The 18,873-nt window shown below is 43.0% G+C and overlaps 1 protein-coding gene across 5 annotated transcripts in view; it reads left to right on the plus strand.

Annotated features, from left to right (window-relative positions):
• Positions 1 to 16,300, plus strand: part of LOC311136402 (dual specificity tyrosine-phosphorylation-regulated kinase 1A-like) — a 59,316-nt gene extending 43,016 nt beyond the window's left edge. For 4 of the 5 annotated variants that reach the window (XM_084170511.1, XM_084170513.1, XM_084170509.1 and 1 more), the window contains 10 exons: positions 8,609 to 8,805; positions 9,546 to 9,665; positions 10,017 to 10,205; positions 10,747 to 10,894; positions 12,363 to 12,649; positions 13,060 to 13,206; positions 13,547 to 13,687; positions 13,795 to 14,098; positions 14,412 to 14,536; positions 14,763 to 16,300. In XM_084170511.1, coding sequence (XP_084026637.1) covers positions 8,609 to 8,805; positions 9,546 to 9,665; positions 10,017 to 10,205; positions 10,747 to 10,894; positions 12,363 to 12,649; positions 13,060 to 13,206; positions 13,547 to 13,687; positions 13,795 to 14,098; positions 14,412 to 14,536; positions 14,763 to 15,365 — 2,261 coding nt within the window. In that variant the 3' untranslated portion in view covers positions 15,366 to 16,300. The remainder of the gene's footprint in view (positions 1 to 8,608; positions 8,806 to 9,545; positions 9,666 to 10,016; positions 10,206 to 10,746; positions 10,895 to 12,362; positions 12,650 to 13,059; positions 13,207 to 13,546; positions 13,688 to 13,794; positions 14,099 to 14,411; positions 14,537 to 14,762) is intronic. The other variant, XM_084170510.1, reaches the window with a different exon arrangement.
• Positions 16,301 to 18,873: the final 2,573 nt, after the last annotated feature.

The raw sequence follows: 18,873 nt of genomic DNA on the forward strand, positions 1-18,873 counted from the left end.
CAAGCCATGAGGTCGAAGGAATTGTCCGTAGAGCTCCGAGACAGGATTGTGTCGAGGCACAGATCTGGGGAAGGGTACCAAAAGATTTCTGCAGCATTGAAGGTCCCCAAGAACACAATGGCCTCCATCATTCTTAAATGGAAGAAGTTTGGAACCACCAAGAATCTTCCTAGAGCTGGCTGCCCGGCCAAACTGAGCAATCGGGGGAGAAGGGCCTTGGTCAGGGTGGTGACCAGAGTTCCTCTGTGGAGATGGCAGAACCTTCCAGAAGGACAACCATCTCTGCAGCACTCCACCAATCAGGCCTTTATGGTAGAGTGGCCAGACGGAAGCCACTCCTCAGTAAAAGGCATATGACAGCCCGCTTGGAGTTTGTCAAAAGGCACCTAAAGGACTCTCAGACCATGAGAAACAAGATTTTCTGGTCTGATGAAACCAAGATTGAACTATTTGGCCTGAATGCCAAGTGTCATGTCTGGAGGAAACCAGGCACCATCCCTACGGTGAAGCATGGTGGTGGCAGGGACTGGGAGACTAGTCAGGATTGAGGGAAAGATGAACGGAGCAAAGTACAGAGATCCTTGATGAAAACCTGCTCCAGAGCGCTCAGGACCTAAGACTTGGGGCGAAGGTTCACCTTCCAACAGGACAACGACCCAAAGCACACAGCCAAGACAACGCAGGAGTGGCTTCGGGATAAGTCTCTGAATGTCCTTGAGTGGCCCAGCCAGAGCCTGGACTTGAACCCGATCGAAAATCTCTGGAGAGACCTGGAAAATGGCTGTGCAGCAACGCTCCCTATCCAACCTGACAGAGCTTGAGAGGATCTGCAGAGAAGAATGGGAGAAACTCCCCAAATACTGGTGTGCCAAGCTTGTAGCGTCATACCCAAGAAGACTCTAGGCTGTAATCGCTGCCTAAAAAAAGGTGGTGAAATTTCCGTTTTTGCTTTGTCATTATGGGGTATTGTGTGTAGATTGATGAGGGGGAAAAAACGTTTTAATCCATTTTAGAATAAGGCTGTAACGTAACAAAATGTGTAAAAAGTGAAGGGGTCTGAATATTTTCAGAATGTACTGTATGGTGACTTTGACACGTGAATAATTGTAAAGGTAATCAAACAAACAGGCAAATATCAATTGCGGATTCAGCCTCATGGACAGCATTGAATTCCTGCAATTTTACATTTAGGTCCAACTAAGGACAGTAGGTGACGCATTTTAACAAAAAGATAAACAAAAAACAATAAGCAGTGTTTTTTTTAACAGCTTGATGTTTCTAAATAGGCTTCCTACAGTTACTGACATTTCATTCAATGGGCATAGCAGATGATGAGTTAACCAACGGTCTTATTTTAATAAAATAATGGTGATAGGCTACTGATTAGGGTGCTGTGTGCCACGCAACTGCCTTACCGCTAAGAACAGCTTTTGGTCGGTCTTAAATATCCCCACTTGCGCTGCCTGGCATTTTGGCACACAAAATTGGCACTTTGGCACACGTTTTTAAGGACACACCTCAGATACTGCCACTCCTCCCACCTCAGCGCAATCGAGCTGATGTTACAGGTAAATGCCAACCCTGCTGCAATGGTTGGAAAATGCCAAAGCGGCAGGTATTACAGTACGAAATTGCCATCTAACGTGCATTTCACAATAGCGCTGCCTTAACACTAGCCGAAAATAGTGCACTCAAGTCTGTTGTAGCTAGTAGTAGCGACATAAGTAGACACTGGCTCCAGGTTCTAAACTGGTACATTGTTTGAGTAGGTTTACTACTCCTTGACATTGATTAGCCAATGGTGTGACAGAACAGCACTGCTCATCATTATATTGGGGGCTGCAGGTAGCTTAGCGGTTAGAGAGGTGGACCAGTAGCCGAAAAGTTGCTGTTTCAAACCCCGGGTAGGGCTGGAACAATTATTGGGTAATTGTGTATCTGACAATTAAGGACAATAATCGCGAACCCCAAAAGATTATCATTGCTTTAATACATTCATTTTAGGAGAAGGGAGAATTAAACTTTATATTCAAGCAGATATATAGTTTACCCAATAGCAGTTAATTTTGAAATGAAGTGGGTCAAATTAGTAATCATTTTACGAGCAGAACGGCACAGTCGGGAGGAGAAGCTTAATTTCCAAAAGTTCCAAGCGGTCAAAACCATTTGTTTTTGCGACGAGGGTGTCAACAAAGCGGTGTTGTATTCATGACGTATGTCGTAGCTAATTTTCAAAGATGCATTAAACGCAATTTATTTTGTTTGTAAAAATGACAATTATGACAACTGTGCGATTTGTATAACAATTCATCGTTATTCAAAATTCTAGTATCGTCCCAGCGCCAACACCAGGCCTGGTGTAAAAAGTGGGAATTGAACTGGCACTTAAAGGGCAATTCCGCCACTTTTCAACCTCATTCATAATCTCCAGCACCAAACAAGTGTCTACATATGTGAAAACAGTGCGTTTCTATGATCTGTGGTTAAAAAGATAAGATTGAAAGAATTATGCTTCTCTGTGACATCACAGGTTAGGATTAAAAGTAAAAAACTGATTTTCTAAACCTGCAAGAAGTTTCTAGCCCAAGGGACACTACTTTCTTGCTCTCCACGTCACCGCGAATCTCATAGTGTTTGAAAATCACTGTTGTCATCGGGTAGAACGTTTTAACATTGTATTTTTCTACAAAATGTAGAAATACACTGTTTTCATATTTGTTGAAAAGGAGGTTGAAAAGTGGTGTAGTTGCCATTCAAGGCATTTTACCCCTAAACTGCTGTCCATCCAGGGGCGCTGCTTTGTGCCTTTCAATATGTGTGTATTTGGGGTGGAAGCAGGGGGCTTGTTCTAGGCAGAAGACACGTTTCAGATTCTCAAAAAAATTACCTAAGTATCTACAAAAAAGGATAAAAGTGTATTATCATATTGAAGGCAGAAATGCGTAAATAAGATGTACAAATAAATACATAAATTAGTTGATGAACAGACTCCAGGTTTGACTCTTAGGCCAAGTTTGTTTGTGTAATTATGAAACTCCTCCCATGATTTGATGAATCAATTGAAACTGATGTAGCTATAGTTTCAATTGACCTCTGGTGGACTATAGCTCAACTCCACTTTAGTTGCCACTAAACTTCGGCCCAGTGTTGAGGGAGAAGAAGACATGGCCTCACCTTTTCCTCTTTTCAGAGTGTTTTTTGCTAGATTACACCTGCCTGTCAAGAAAAAATTGGAATGCCAGTTTACTGTAAAAGCAATCGTAAATGTGCTGCCTCAGCCCGGTTGGATTTCCCAACAGCATACTCATGCTGTCTAGTAGAATCAACCAAGCAAGCTTTAAATTGTGCATTAATGTATTTTGCTGAGATTGTATTGAAGCAGTCAAAAATGCTCCTCCAGAAATACAGTAGTGTATATTGATTCTCTATTAAAAAGAACAGTAGCCTAGACCAAAAGTTAAGAGGAAATTATTTCAAATGTGTATTCATCAAATTGAGACGGTCTTTTTTATTATTACATTTTTTTATGCTGTTATTCATGATGTATTGTCTGAAGGAAATACATTGTGTTCTGGTATTATAAAAAACTTAACTCTAGATTTTGTTTTTCTAAATATAATTTCATTCAGATTACCAAATTCATAATATCAGGCAAAAAAGCATTCAGAATGTCACTCTTTCCCATCACGGTTTTGGTACTCGTCTCCACTCCCTTACCTTAGGTCAGACTTTTGCTAGAGGTCTGTTATTTGAGACACTGGCTCCAGGTTCTAAACTGCTACATTAATTTCATCCAGCAAATAATGTGTTAAAAAAAAGCTTGGAAATGTGACAGTGATTTTTCAGTTTCTTGTTTATAACTTGTTTTCCTATTGGACAATAGAGCGGAGCTTTGCCCTAGCAACAAAAGTAGGGTATTTGCATACTCTCTTCTGATTGGGCAACCCGGAGAAAGCACAAGCCAATCACACAGTTTCTTCTTGGTGGTAGGCTATGCTAATTAGGTACTGTTGCTGGGGTTCAGAAGGCTGGTTACTCTGTGTGATTCTGCTGCATTGTGTTGCCTGGTGAGAGACGTTGATAAATGAGTACTTAATGATCTGCAGAATTCCCACTCACTGCAGACAGACTGAGATTTCAAAATAGAACTGAGTAGATTCGATTACTGGGCTATAGGCTTGCTTTCACTGCTCAGTTGAATCAGTCAAATAAAATAACTGATGCAACTGGAATGTCTTTGCTAATGTCATCTATCTTAACTACTACATATTTTTCACCTTATTCCTATTACAATTTTGATTGCCAGATACATGTGTACATGCCATATAATTATTTTTTACATGTTATCAGACCTGAGATTTTACTATATGAGAATGCTTTCAGTAGAAATAATTTGGAAAAGTGTTCAGTCAAAGCACTAATATTATTTTGGAGAACTTGCCAAACCTCAGAAGTCCATAAAAGTGACCTGTGAATTAATGACAAAATAGGCCAAATGTTTTTAGGTGGCTTTGATCATATTAAAAATGTTGTCTTGTGATATACAGTGAGTGTACAAAACATTATGAACACCTGCTCTTTCCATGACAGATTGACCAGGTGAATCCAGGTGAAAGCAATGATCCCTTATTGATGTATTTGTATTTATTATGGATCCCCATTAGCTGCTGCCAAGGCAGCAGCTACTCTTCCTGGGGTCCAAACATATTAAAGCACTTACATTACATATAAAACAAAATATAAAACAGTACATCATATGACATTATTACACCACTACCTATCTACAATAGGCATATGCAAACAACTGCATAAACATTGGAGTAATGCAATTTTATATTTTGGGTTATAATAGGGTAAGACAGTTGTGCTAAGGTCGAGGCGTGGGGCATATATCGTTAATTTAAATGACCAGTACACAAAATAAAGTATCCCAGATTGTGACTGCTAAATATCACTACTTGGAAAATCACACATTTCCTGGATGTGAAGTACGCATTAAGTGTAACGTGAGAAGGGCTTACCAAGAAAAACTTCCAAAAGGACTAATTCGAGGCAGAAAGTAGTTGGAGCACTCAACAAAAAAAGCAGAGATCGATTTCTTTTAGCTCACTTTAATCCATTGTACAGGATGCGAACAGGTGACTGACGTTTATTTTTTTGTTGAGTGCTCCCATTCCTTTTTGCCTCGAATTAGTCCTTTTGGAACTTTTTCTTGGTAAGACCTTCTCATGGTTTTTGTTGTTGTTGAGCACCCTTCCTCTCCTTTGTTTGCTGAAGCGTGAAGGCCCACCTGAACTATTAAGTGAAACGTCTATAGACATTTATTTTTGCATATGTGGTTAATTAAGGATTATTGGGGTGGAAAAAATACTATAGGATATTTCCATTGTGGATATGATGAGGTTAGAAACTAAAAAAGTATAGGCTACATATTGAATCGGTAGCCAGTTGTCCATGTAATTGTTGTCCTTGTACTCCTGAGTGGCGCAGTGGTCTAAGGCACTGCATCGCAGTGCTAACTGTGCCACTAGAGATCCTGGTTCGAATCCAGGCTCTGTCGCAGCCGGCCGTGACCGGGAGACTCATGGGCGGCGCACAATTGGCCCAGCGTCGTCCAGGGTAGGGGAGGGAATGGCCGGCAGGGATGTAGCTCAGTTGATAGAGCATGGCGTTTGCAACGCCAGGGTTGTGGGTTCGATTCCTACGGGGGGCCAGTATATATAAAGAAAAATAGGTATTCACTAACTGTAAGTCGCTCTGGATAAGAGCGTCTGCTAAATGACTTAAATGTAAATGTAAATGTAATAATTCTTTGGGATACATTTATTTTCCTTTTGAGTAGCCTAATTAGTTAATTGAAGGCTAAACACCTAAGAGTTTTTAGATTTTATGGATAGTTTAAGATCTATAGATTTCTAACTAATCATAACAGCCACCAAACTCCTATCACTTCAATCACAGCCCATCATTCATCTGGCATACCATATTGCGCCAGCCCCTCCACAAGTATAGTGGACTCAATCTTAGTTGGTTTCTGGAAGAAATTGTAAAAAGTTCACTAATGTAATATTTAAATGTTTCCAAATCATTCACATGCTGTTGTTTGTTGATCCAGACAGATTTTATGTTCATATTCAGCAGTAGTTCAAAAATGAGTTTGAATTACTGAAGTTCGTGATTACCATGTGTACGAATGTTTTGTGCTGTTTAGGCTACATAATATCTGCATGACTCGCCACCTTCTCATGGTAAATTTGGAGACAATCCGCTGGAAGTTTTGGGAGTATTACAGCGCTTTAGTGTCCGTGCATGTCACACAAAGTTAAATATTTTTGCGATATTACAGTGATGGATCTGTGCTATGATAAGGATTTTAACCTTATCATGAATATCTGTGCATATTAAGCAGGCAAGCAATCGCTTGAATAGAAAAATTTTAAGACGCTAGCTGCCTGTTTTTAGGCCACCCCTAATACAGTCATTGATTGTACTCTTCAATTATATAATTTTTAAGGTCCCTCTACACACAAAAAAGTTAACGGTGTGGTTGGGGTTATATGAAGCAATGTTCACACCAAGCACTATTCTGTTGGAAAGCTACTTGATTGCGTAAGGTGTAGTCATTAGTCAGAAAGCATATTGCCTACTTGATAAAAGCATGACCTTTAAATCTGCTTTCACTTTTTGAAACGCTGCTTCGATCTTTCATTTAGAGTATTTTGGCAGTTCTTTAAGTTCCTTGACTACAGCAACGTGGAAACTGAACAGTAATTGCAGCAGCAGCAGGGATTAGAAAAATATAATCCAGAGTGATGCGTTGAAAGATGACGTTACCCAGGGATTTAAGGGAAAGGTGATGTCCGATTGCTGTTTATAGCATCAGACGGCAGCTCGTTGTGCTCGCTTGTTGCCTCTCTCTCGGCTACGCTGTCAAAGCAGCTTTTGGGAATGAGTTGTGTGTGGTGACGCAGCGGTTTTCCAGCCCTCAGTGTGATGAGGTGGTGGAGGGGAAGGGTAGGTAAAAGGCAGGCAGGCCTGAGTTCGGCTGATGCTCCCGTCATAATGCTGAGTCACTAGCCAGCAGACGACTCAGACTGAGAGGGTCCACTCACTGAGAGCCTCCACAGCCCCCCTCCCCCTCATCCCTCTTCTTTGATTTAACGAAGCATGATCAAAGATTACCCCTTCCTCCTCTGGTAACCCTGACTAAAAAAACTGAATGCACAGACCTTTCCACATGGGCCCTAGCTATGTTTCATTTTGCCGTGTAACTGCTAATCATTCCGTTGACTTTTCTCTCCAGCTGTTTGAGACACCATCTGGAGTGTTAGCGAGAGCAACCTTGTGACAAAAGCATGGCTGTGTGGGCTGTGTACTCTGGGTCCCTCCTGTTTGGGATGAAACCTGATCTGAGGGCGATGGAGCAAAAACTCCAGCGAGCCGCGAGGTGCTGTAGGACACATTAGACTGTCGTCATCATCATGTGCTGCTGCTTTTTTGTGATCTGATTTCATCCTGCATGCCACTGGCCAAGGAGCAACTCTGTGCAACAGGACAGAGAATGTCACAGTTTATCTTTACAAAGCAACTCAGGGCCATTTACTGTGATTTGTAGTTTGTGTGGTATCTGGGTATGTTAGGATTTAATTAAAAAAGCTATCTTCGAGTATTGCTGAGCACACCACATTAGAATATTTCCTAGAATATATAGTTTCCTTCGAAGGTCTCATATGCCATGAGTCCAGACGAGAGTCAGGATGCCGTAAAAGACTAAAACTGTGCCATTATTCATTCACATTTCATTGACATTTTAAATGCAATAGTCAGCTAGCTATTTGGGACTGTCTTTGTACTTTTTTGCCCTGGAGCACTTTGCTTCAGCATTTCTTTAAGCAGCTTTCTCTGTAGTTTAGTTACATTTAAGGCCTACTGTACGTCATAATGTTTATAAACAGGTCTATTTTAATCATTTGTAGAAAATCTTGAGTTAGGCTATAGGCTACTGCTGATTTGGGGGGGAATATGATGGTGTGTAGAGGGGCTATTTGAGGGATTAAAGAAGAACTTACTTTTCCAACCCATTTTCATAGCCCATCATGTCTCAACTTATCGAACGGCACTCTTTTCTTTGACATTGTTGTGCTCCTCTTTTGCCCTATGAATAATGTTGCAGCTATTGCTTTGGGGCTTTTGTAATAGTTTCCCCAATCAATTATTCACTTAAAATCTGGTGAACAAGGCATGCTTTTTTATTTCTGGCCATCATGCAGGGATGTGATGAAATATTCTATTAGTGTGCAGGCGTTACATCATGTCCCTGCCATGGTCCTTTTTGTAGTTTTTTTCTTGTCGGTAGGTTTATGGTGATGGGAAATGGGAAGTCGGTTGATGGTAGCCTATGGAATAATCACTGGTAAAAGATTGATGGTAAAATACTTGCTCTAGTATACAAACACTGATTATTCCAACCACAATTACATAATTTTTTATGTTGTAGTATTTATTTAAAGGAACACCGTTGCAAGGGTTCACACTGAGATGACTGAGAATGGGGCCTTGTGAGAACCTATTGAATGTGTGTCGATCAGAAGCTGTCCCTCTCTTTCAGGAGGAGAGACTTCAGCATGCAAACCTTCATCTGTCCGGCTTGCCCCCTCGTTTTCGTTCCACGCTGCTGGGCTTCAGATGGCTGCTCCCATGCCCCATTCGCACCAGCAGTACAGTGAGCGGCACCAGCAGACCACTGACCCGTCTGTGCCGGCTCTGCCCTACAGCGAGCAGGCGCAGCAGTCTATCGCCAGCCAGGTACGCTAGCTACAGCTAGACACAAACACATGCTCATTCACACACATAAGCATGCAGTAATACTCACACACATTGACATAAATACACACACACAAACCAAAAACATTACGCATAGCCTATACCAAAACATCCCCACACATACTCGCACACAGTGGTGCTAACCCCAAGCCCTGTGGCCTGTGCCTGCCTTACACGACACCGCTTGCGGTCTGCCTTTCTGTTCCTGGTAGAGGGCACTTCTCAAAATGTATTCCGACCCTGCGTGAGCGCAGGGGTTATTCTTACTGTACAGGGAACATCACGACCTGCGTGTCCAGGACAGTGGACTAATAATAAAGAGTGTGATTTTCCACTTGATTTTATTACTGACGACAGTTACCAAAATAAGCTGCGGAGTGCTGTCAAACACGCCCATGACCTCTGTACAGTGGCTGCTGGCCACGTGTGTGGGTCTCTGATATCAGGCCCTCATCAAAGCTCAAATTTAGGTCCACACGACTGAGTTCCCTACATGATAGTTTTGTCCTACTGTATATTGCCCCCCGTGTCAATCCTCCCACTTGAGTATGGTGAAGAAATGACATCATGAATAGCAACATTTGCCACATAAAAACAGATGCACTTGATGGTAGCTGAAGACGGGTGATCTAATGAATCGTTTTGATGAGATAGAAAAGGTGAGTGTGTCTGTTTGTTTCTGAAAAGGTGATGTTCTCTGTGTTTGGTGCGTCTGTTTTAAGGTGACCCCTGATGTTGTCATGTTACAGAGGCGCATGCCCCAGTGCTTTCGCGACCCGTCCTCGGCTCCCCTGAGGAAGCTCTCTATTGACCTGATCAAAACCTACAAATGTATCAACGAGGTAAGTTCCACCACTCTCCCTCCGCCACACACTGCACCTGTACCTGGAACTCTGATCGCTCAAGGCCAGGGGGCATGCGCGCACACACAAAAGGATGGATCACTACTCAGAAATGTTGTGATTCATAAAATTCAAATTTTTGTGGGCAACACAACTGGCAGGCCTGAAGAGGGTAGAATCAGGCCTGCACTGAGCCACTTAAATATTTGAATGGAATAGTTACAAGATCCCATGCAATCTCAACTTATACTGCACAGTGGTGGTCAGGGCCTACCTTTTAGCAACCACCTTCCAGGCTCAGTGTGCCACCTACCTGATGGGTAATCTGGTAGCAACACCTTTTGTCGGCAGGTATACTATGCAAAAAAGAAGCGGAGACACCAACAGGGCCAGGGCGACGACTCCAGTCACAAAAAGGAGAGGAAGGTCTTCAACGATGGCTACGATGACGACAACTACGACTACATCGTCAAGAATGGGGAGAAATGGATGGACCGCTACGAGATCGACTCCTTGATAGGCAAAGGCTCATTTGGACAGGTGAGTCACATGATGAAATGTATTGTCAACCACCAGTGGAGCAGTTACCATTTTGCAGAAGCTCACCTGGTATTGTTTCACCCACCACCACACCAGGTCTTTAATGGTCATTAAGATTGACATATTTTTACATTTCAGTCATTTAGCAGATGCTCTTATCCAGAGCAACTTACAGTTTAGTGAGTGCATACATTTTTCATACTGGCCCCCGTGGGAATCGAACCCACAACCCTGGCGTTGCAAGCGCCATGCTCTACCAACTGAGCTACAGGAGGCCTGTAATTTGTCACATGCTTCGTGAACAACCGGTGTACACTAACAGTGTAATCCTTAATCATATGTTTGATTTAAAAAATGATACGTGAGTGTTTAACCATAGGCTCACACAGTGTGGAGGTATCTGCTGAGTTAGCAGAAGTGTGTGTGTGTGACTGAAGAGGCTTTGATAAATCAGAACCCCATCCCCCTTGTTCAGTGCACGCGTTTCCGTCCGGCTCATTGTGTTTACGATGATTTGTGTTTGGCTTCCCTCTATCTCCAGGTTGTAAAAGCGTATGACCGTGTTGAGCAGGAGTGGGTGGCAATTAAGATCATCAAGAACAAGAAGGCTTTTCTAAATCAAGCCCAGATTGAAGTGCGGCTCCTCGAGCTCATGAACAAACATGACACGGAGATGAAGTACTACATAGGTAAGGCCGGATTCCCCTTCTTTCTATACACCTTTCTCTCTCGCTCTTCTCACTTTCATGCATTATTTATCTCCAGCTAAGAAATCATATTCATTAGGTGGTCTCTATAAGCAGGGCTCTATTCTATCTACTTTTGAAGCACATGTTGTGCCCTAGAAACTAATATGTAACACTGTAAACACATTTGTTTATTATAAAAAGCTAAAATATTGATATGAATACCTGTCATTGAAATAAGTCATTTGTGGAATATTAGGTTTCTACATTGTGTAAAAGCACTTTTCCTATTGAGATGCATTACATTGAAAATTGTACACTGTCTCTTTAAAAACATCATAGTTGTGATGAATACATGAAAGAGATCTGTCATTCATTCATTCATTGCTTTGATCATTGATCTCCTGAAGAAGCTGTGCTCCAAATGTTTGGATATACTGGTAAAGTTACCAGGTTGTTAGCTAGCTAACCAATGAGGTAACGTGACTAAACAAAGTCTAAACGATGTGCGAGTAGTTTTAGAACAGCCTATGGCATGGTTTATGAATGCAAAATGTGGTCCCGGTGATCTGCTATAGGAAGATAAAAATGCTGCTCCGCAAATATGGGTCAGATCTTTTGACCTGCTTGGGTTAGAAGCAAGCAGTTTTCAGTGTAGTAATACTTTCCGAATGCACTGTACATACACTACCGGTCAAAAGTTTTAGAACAACTACACATTCAAGGGTTTTTCTTTATTTGTACTATTTTCTACATTGTAGAATAATAGTAAAGACATCAAAACTACGAAATAACACATATGGAATCATGTAGTAACCAAAAAAGGGTTATTTTACCAAGAAGGAGTGATGAGTGCTGCATCAGATGACCTGGCCTCCACAATCCCCCGACCTCAACCCAATTGAGATGGTTTGGGATGAGTCGGACGGCAGAGTGAAGGAAAAGCAGCCAACAAGTGATCAGCATATGTGGGAACTCCTTCAAGACTGTTGGAAAAGCATTCCAGGTGAAGCTGGTTGAGAGAACGCCAAGAGTGTGCAAAGCTGTCATCAAGGCAAGGGGTGGCTATTTGAAGAATCTCAAATATAAAATATATTTTGATTTAACACTTTTTTTTGTTTACTACATGATTCCATATGTTTTATTTCATAGTTTTGATGTCTTCACTATTATTCTACAATGTAGAAAAGAGTTTTTAAAAAAATAATTGAATGAGTAGGTGTTCTAAAACTTTTGACCGGTAGTGTATATACATACACTTGACCTCTGTTCAACTTTGTGATGGAGTCATTACCATAGAAATACCAGAAAGACCCCAAGACATCTCGATGTATGTTAACATCACTAGTATACCGTGCAAAACCCACCTCACTCAACACATGCTCATTAGTATAATTTTTTTTCTCTCCTCCTCCCTCGCTCTCTGTCTCTCTCTCTCTCTCTCTCTCATATCTCCTCTCTCTCTTCCCAGTTCACCTTAAGCGCCACTTCATGTTTCGGAGCCACCTGTGCTTGGTGTTTGAGATGCTCTCCTACAACCTGTACGACCTGCTGCGGAACACCAACTTCCGCGGCGTCTCGCTCAACCTCACACGCAAGTTTGCCCAGCAGATGTGCACGGCTCTATTGTTCCTGGCCACACCCGAGCTCAGCATCATCCACTGTGACCTGAAGCCCGAGAACATCCTATTGTGCAACCCCAAGAGGAGCGCCATCAAGATCGTGGACTTTGGCAGCTCCTGCCAGCTGGGACAGAGGGTGGGTGAATGAGGATGAAGTTGTTTTTCCTTGGTTCATGTGGTGAATTTTAGATCTGACAGGCCACAGATAAAGTATTACACCAAACTGTTGTGACCCACTATGGATTCTGTATTTAATGGATTAATGTATTATTGGATAGATGGATTGGTAGAGTATGATGTGGAAAGAAACTAAACAAATGTTTTTCATTCAGATTTTTGTGGAAAAGGTTGCACATTACATGGCCTACCCTACACAAACTGTAGCAACCAGTTATCCTCTTCTAACCTTGAGGGAACAACCACTGTAGCTAACAAACTTTATTTCTGCTGAAAACCTGCCATCTGTCTTCTTTATAGTTGACCTCCTACAAAAGGAGAACATAAATTCCATGTCCTAACAGCCGTGACCCCTTTCTCTCCCCTTAGATCTACCAGTACATCCAGAGTCGGTTCTACCGCTCCCCAGAGGTGTTGCTGGGCATGCCTTACGACCTGGCCATCGACATGTGGTCCCTGGGCTGCATCCTGGTGGAGATGCACACCGGAGAGCCCCTCTTTAGTGGGGCCAACGAGGTAGGACTCATGGAATGAAAAGATGCAGTCATTATTTAGGATGATATAACTTGTCAGATTATGCTGTCCTGCTACATCATTGTGCTCATGAGAGAGATGTTCAGTTTTTGCCTTCGTGAAGATTGCAGGCATAGGGAGTGAGAACCTTATAATGACCAACAGAGGGAGCTGTGGGGCTTTTGAACTTTTTAGTAGTTTAGTTGTTTTATTGTTGATAAATGTTATGCTATTTCTGTTTCATCTATATTTTTTAACTCTGAGGTACAGGCAATTTAAAACTCTGTTACAGTGCCAAAGAGCATAAGATGATGTTCTCAATTATGGCTTCCTGATTTTTCAGATTGATCAAATGAACAAAATAGTGGAAGTGCTGGGCGTCCCTCCCAATTACATATTGGACCAGGCGCCCAAGGCCAGGAAGTTCTTTGAGAAGATGTCTGACAGTACGTGGGGTGCAAAGAAGACCAAAGATGGCAAAAGGGTAAGTTCAACAAATCGCTCTGATGTCAATTATGTTGTGATGTCATAACGCTCCTTTGCAATAGTGAGTATGTATCTTCCTAAAGTCTCTGCTCTGTGTGTGTGCAGTATAAGCCGCCGGGCACTCGGAAGCTGCACAGCATCCTGGGTGTTGAGGCGGGGGGTCCTGGGGGGCGGCGGGCAGGCGAGTCTGGCCACACTGTAGCTGACTACTTGAAGTTCAAGGACCTGATCCTTCGGATGCTGGACTACGACCCCAAGAGCCGCATCCAGCCCTACTACGCCCTGCAGCACAGCTTCTTCAAGAAGACAGCAGATGAGGGGACCAACACGAGCAGCAGTGTGTCCACCAGCCCAGCGCTGGAGCAGTCCCAGTCCTCGGGAACCACCTCCAGCACCTCCTCCAGCTCAGGTAGGGAAAGCACCGCAGCCGCGACGCTGCTTGGAGAAGTGGGTGTTCACTTTAAGCTTTAGCATGATGTTAGACCCGTGTCTCTGTCCAATCCTGGGGGAACCCCAGGGTGTTCACTTTGTTTGTTCTAGCTCAGCACACTGGGAATCCCCCAGGAATGGATTTCAAACCCTGGATCAGACATGATGAAATGATAGCAATGAACTAACAGCTCAGGTACAGTAGTGCAGAGCCTTCAGGCAGAATGGAACTGTCTCAAAAGTTCAACATTAAAATTTAATGTCAACCTGCTTCTGTGGTCTCTTTCCTGCAGGAGGATCGTCTGGCACAAGCACCAGTGGGCGGGCGCGCTCGGACCCCACGCATCAGCACCGGCACAGTGGAGGTCACTTCAGCGCCTCTGTGCAGGTCATGGACTGCGAAAATCTCTGCCCACAGGCAAGTCACACACACAAACACACACACTATTGCTCCTGGCCAACTTAGTCTGTAACCCAGGTTGACAACCTTTACCTCAACTCACATTTGAGCTAGATGAGCCCTCTCATAGCCACAGGGGAAGTCTTGGGTTCTCTAGACGTAGGTGTTGTTCTTCAGACCGAGTTAAATGACCTGTTATCAGTCGTTTGAGTTACTAACTAACTGTGTTGCGGTTGTGTGTCAGGCGAGGCAGCCGTTCCCTCCCCCCGTGGGCTGGGCTGGTGGCGAAGGGGTGCAGACAGTGACGGTGGAGACCCACCCCGTCCAGGAGACCACCTTCCACGTGCCTCCCCAGGCGCCCAAAGCCATCCACCCTTTGGCCCCCGGCAACAGCTCCTCCACCCACCACCACCATCACCACGGACACCATCACCATGGACACCATCACCCTCATGGACAGCAGGGCCTGCCAGCACGGCCCCGGCCCCGCCTCTATCGCTCCCCCACCAACAGCGCCTCCACGGAGAACTCCATGGAGGTGGTGCACGGCCACCTGTCCATGACCTCCCTGTCTTCCTCCGCCTCCTCCTCCTCCACATCTTCCTCCTCCACCGGGGCCCAGGGCAACCAGGCCTACCAGTTGCGCCCGCTCCCCGCCAACGCAGCCTTGGACTTTGGCAGGAATGGGAGCATGACCATGGGACTGGGTGCCTTCTCCAACCCCAGACAAGAGACTGGAATGGCGGCCCACCCCACCTACCCCATGGGCATGAGACAGGGCATAGACAGGGAGGAGTCACCCATGGCAGGAGTCTGTGTACAGCAGAGTTCTGTCGCCAGTTCATGACTAAACTGAGAATGTTTTTTTTTCTATTTGTATTTTTTAAGGTGGTGTTTTTTTCAACAAAAAAGTGCATAGAGATCAAAAAGCTGCTTAAAATTAGAGGGGATATTATCACTGACCCGCTACCACAGTGCAGAGCCCACCATCTCTCCAACTACTCTTCCCAATGCCACCCTTGGGTTTCTCTATTCACTTTGGTTTTCAAATGGGATTTTTTCGATCTAGCATTTTCAGTGTTCACAGGGAATTACAGATTTTTACTACAAACTGTCTCGCATAGCATACTTCACAACAGTACTGAAACATCCAATCATTTCACATTCACCTCTCACTTGATTGCATGGTTTGCATTATTCCTTGTTATTGTCAGCTGAGAGCTTAGAAGTATGTGGTTAGAAAATGACGTAGACCTTCTTTTGCCAACGGCTATTTAGTAAAGAAATTGCTACAGCACCATAACACTTCCAGCAACTCCTATCCACACATTAGCCTTTTTCCCCCTGTCTTCGGCAAGAATAATTTTCTCTTTTGTACTTTTTGTTCTCATTTGAATTTCTCTGTTCTGTTGTGCAATTCCACCTGTGAGTTGTGAGACCTGTAGAGTTGCAGAGGAATGAAGCATTATGCAGGGAGGGTGCATCTCGCTGGGTTTGTCTGTGTCACTCTTTCTCTGTTTGAGAGTGGTGCCAATGCGAGCTGTGGGCCGGCCGGCGCTCTCTAGCCGGGGTCAGCACGTGTGCAGGTGGGCCGCAGAGAGCTGGGTAGCCCCAGAGCAGTAAAGGGGGGCCCTGACCAGGTCCCTGGAACAGGGCCACACTGAAGAGATCTACTGAGGAGCAGCAGCCAGGGCCGGTCCTTCCCAAACCTAAAGTACAGATGTCCGGGCAGTAGCAGTTTTTTTAGATAACCCTTTGGCCTTATGATTTTTTAAACTCTGAAATGAGGGGTGGGAGGGTGGGGGAAAGAAGCTGGACATTATTGTTTAAATGAGAAAATATCTTTCCTGTACTTTTAAAGTATGGATTTTAAAAAATCAAAATTCTTAAAAAGAAAAAATAGAAAGAAAATGTGTTTTTGAGAATGCTAATTTAAGAGGCCTTTAACTAAAATGTATGACTTGCGAGGCCCAGTGATTGCTGGGCCTTGTAAGGTCACAGAAGTAGTGTTTTTGCAAGATGGATGGAATTAGCTACGACTGTGTCCCTTCCTGCTTTTTACTTGCTTTTCTTTGCTTTGTTTCTTCAGCATGTGGTTCCTCCAACAGAGCTTCTGCACAAATGTCTTCTGTTCATCTTGAAAATGAAAACATGCAGAATTTTATGTGACAGTTTTTTTTGCCTCACAATTATGCTGTGAATTTTACAAGAATTTATTTTCCCTTTTGATAATTTATTGTACCAAAGCTGTTTTTTATAGCACATAGATGTCTGTAACAAATAATGTAGCAGTTCTGCACTTTGACACAAGGTGTATCAAGACCTTTTTTAAATGTCAGTAAAAATGGCTGTATCTATTGCTTTAGCAAAACTGGAACTGTTGTTGAATTCAATACATTTACTGTTAGCTGTATCCTCGACAGAATTGGTTGTAAGGTTGTCAAAAAAAGACAAAAAACAAAAACAAATCTCTCATTGGTATAACTTTTTTTCCGTTATCAAGGACTTGAGGGACAATAGATGCCAACGCTGGTTGCTACTCTGCGGGTTCCGGAGTATCAGTATGGTGGCTATGAGTCGAGGCAAGTCCTCGTACTCATGAGTCGAGAGGAAAAAATGTGAACAACAGTGCATTAATCCTTCAATTTGTGACCTGGGATTCAGAGGCCGTTTCAAACATGCCTATCTATCTGGGTAAAGCTGCCTTAAAATGACTTTCGGCAGTCTTCACGGCAGTGGCTAAAATGGTACCGCTTTTCCCCCCTCAATTTTGAAGCAACCCTATTTGACCTAGCTAGCAGAGGCACTGTACACATCCACATGTTTAGATGGATTTGGAGATGGGGTACTGCTCTAAATTAGCTTAAATTCACGTGTTTGACTGAAGCTCTCACCATGGGTGTTAAATCCAAAAGGAAACTAGTAGGGATGGATGGCGTGAGAAGTGAACCCTGTCTGCTGGAGCGTCATACTCCAGTCTCCTCGTGTGATGCCGGAGGATACGAGAGAACTGGCTAACGTTTTGTTCCAGTTGCAAATGGAAAGGGGCGGCAACAGCTAGAGGAAAGGTGTCCATGAAAACACAGGCTTCAGGTGTTTACTTTTCAACCCCATTTTAATAGTTGAAATAGAATTTATGTATATATTTATATTTTTTTAATAAAGGAAGTTTAGAACTCACTACTTTTTTCCTAATGGTATTTTGAGTACATTTAAGTCAATGTGGAGACCATGCAGTGGAAGTTCTTCTGTGATATTAGTCAATGGGTAACAGTGCTTCCAGGCCAAAGTAGTTGACAATGCCAGTACAAATGCAAAACCTGTAGGGTTTAAATTTTAACAGGACAGTAGATATGCATACCTTAAATATTATAGACAGGGTATAGTGTGTGGGTGTATGTCTACGAACCTGAATGACAGCTGTGTTTTAATATATAACAAATACATAAGAAATTATGTACGTATTACAGGAACTAATTTAAGTTGCATTAAAATTGGCATAAGCTTAAACCGTGGGTCCATTTGAAGTCAGGCTACTGATACATGTGTGTGAAAGCCATGATCGTCACTATATAACCAGTGCATCGTCAACAAACATCCAACGTTTACTCCGAAGTGTTCAATATATTTTCTGCTCTGCTACCTGTTTCATTCGAATAAAGGCTTTGTTGTCCTCCTTGCCACCCTTTCTTTTCTGTCCCCCAGTCTGGTTTTGAGTGATTGACAACATAGTTTGGTTACAGGACATTTGACATGCACTGTTAAGATGAAACGGCATGGGAAAAGTACCTGTGTCCACAGATTGTAAGATCTAGTCAATACTTACTGTGTATATGATGTTACAAAAAGATACAAAATGGACAAGCCCTTTGTATTATATTCAAGCGGTCTTATGTATGATATAAAAAAAGTTCATTAACTTGTACTGAGTCTCTTTTGTTTCCTTTTCACTGTCACTTTCTTTGGTGATGGGTAACAGGACTAACATTCAATCGCAGTAGACCTGTCTAGAATGCCAACCCAAGCATTTTAACTAGTCTAGTTCCCATCGTGACCATTTTATGCTTCAGTAAGAAATGCAATACTAAAAAGCCCACACAGTACTTAGTGGTAGCCAATCCAAGTATTTTATGTTCAAATCATCTGAAAGTATAAACATTTTATTGTGAAGCTCAACAAAGTCACTTTTAGATGATTAGAACATGATGTGCGAAAAATGCTAATATCAGGCCCATGACTTGAATGGGATATGTGCCACAAATGCTAAAACAGTAGCATGTGGAAACAGTGCCATGGAGACCGTATTGCTTAGTTGGTTACAGCGAGCAAATACGACCATCACAATCAACCATAGT

This window comes from Coregonus lavaretus (genome assembly GCF_964263955.1).
Source record: "Coregonus lavaretus genome assembly, chromosome: 10".
NCBI classification, from domain to species: domain Eukaryota; kingdom Metazoa; phylum Chordata; class Actinopteri; order Salmoniformes; family Salmonidae; genus Coregonus; species Coregonus lavaretus.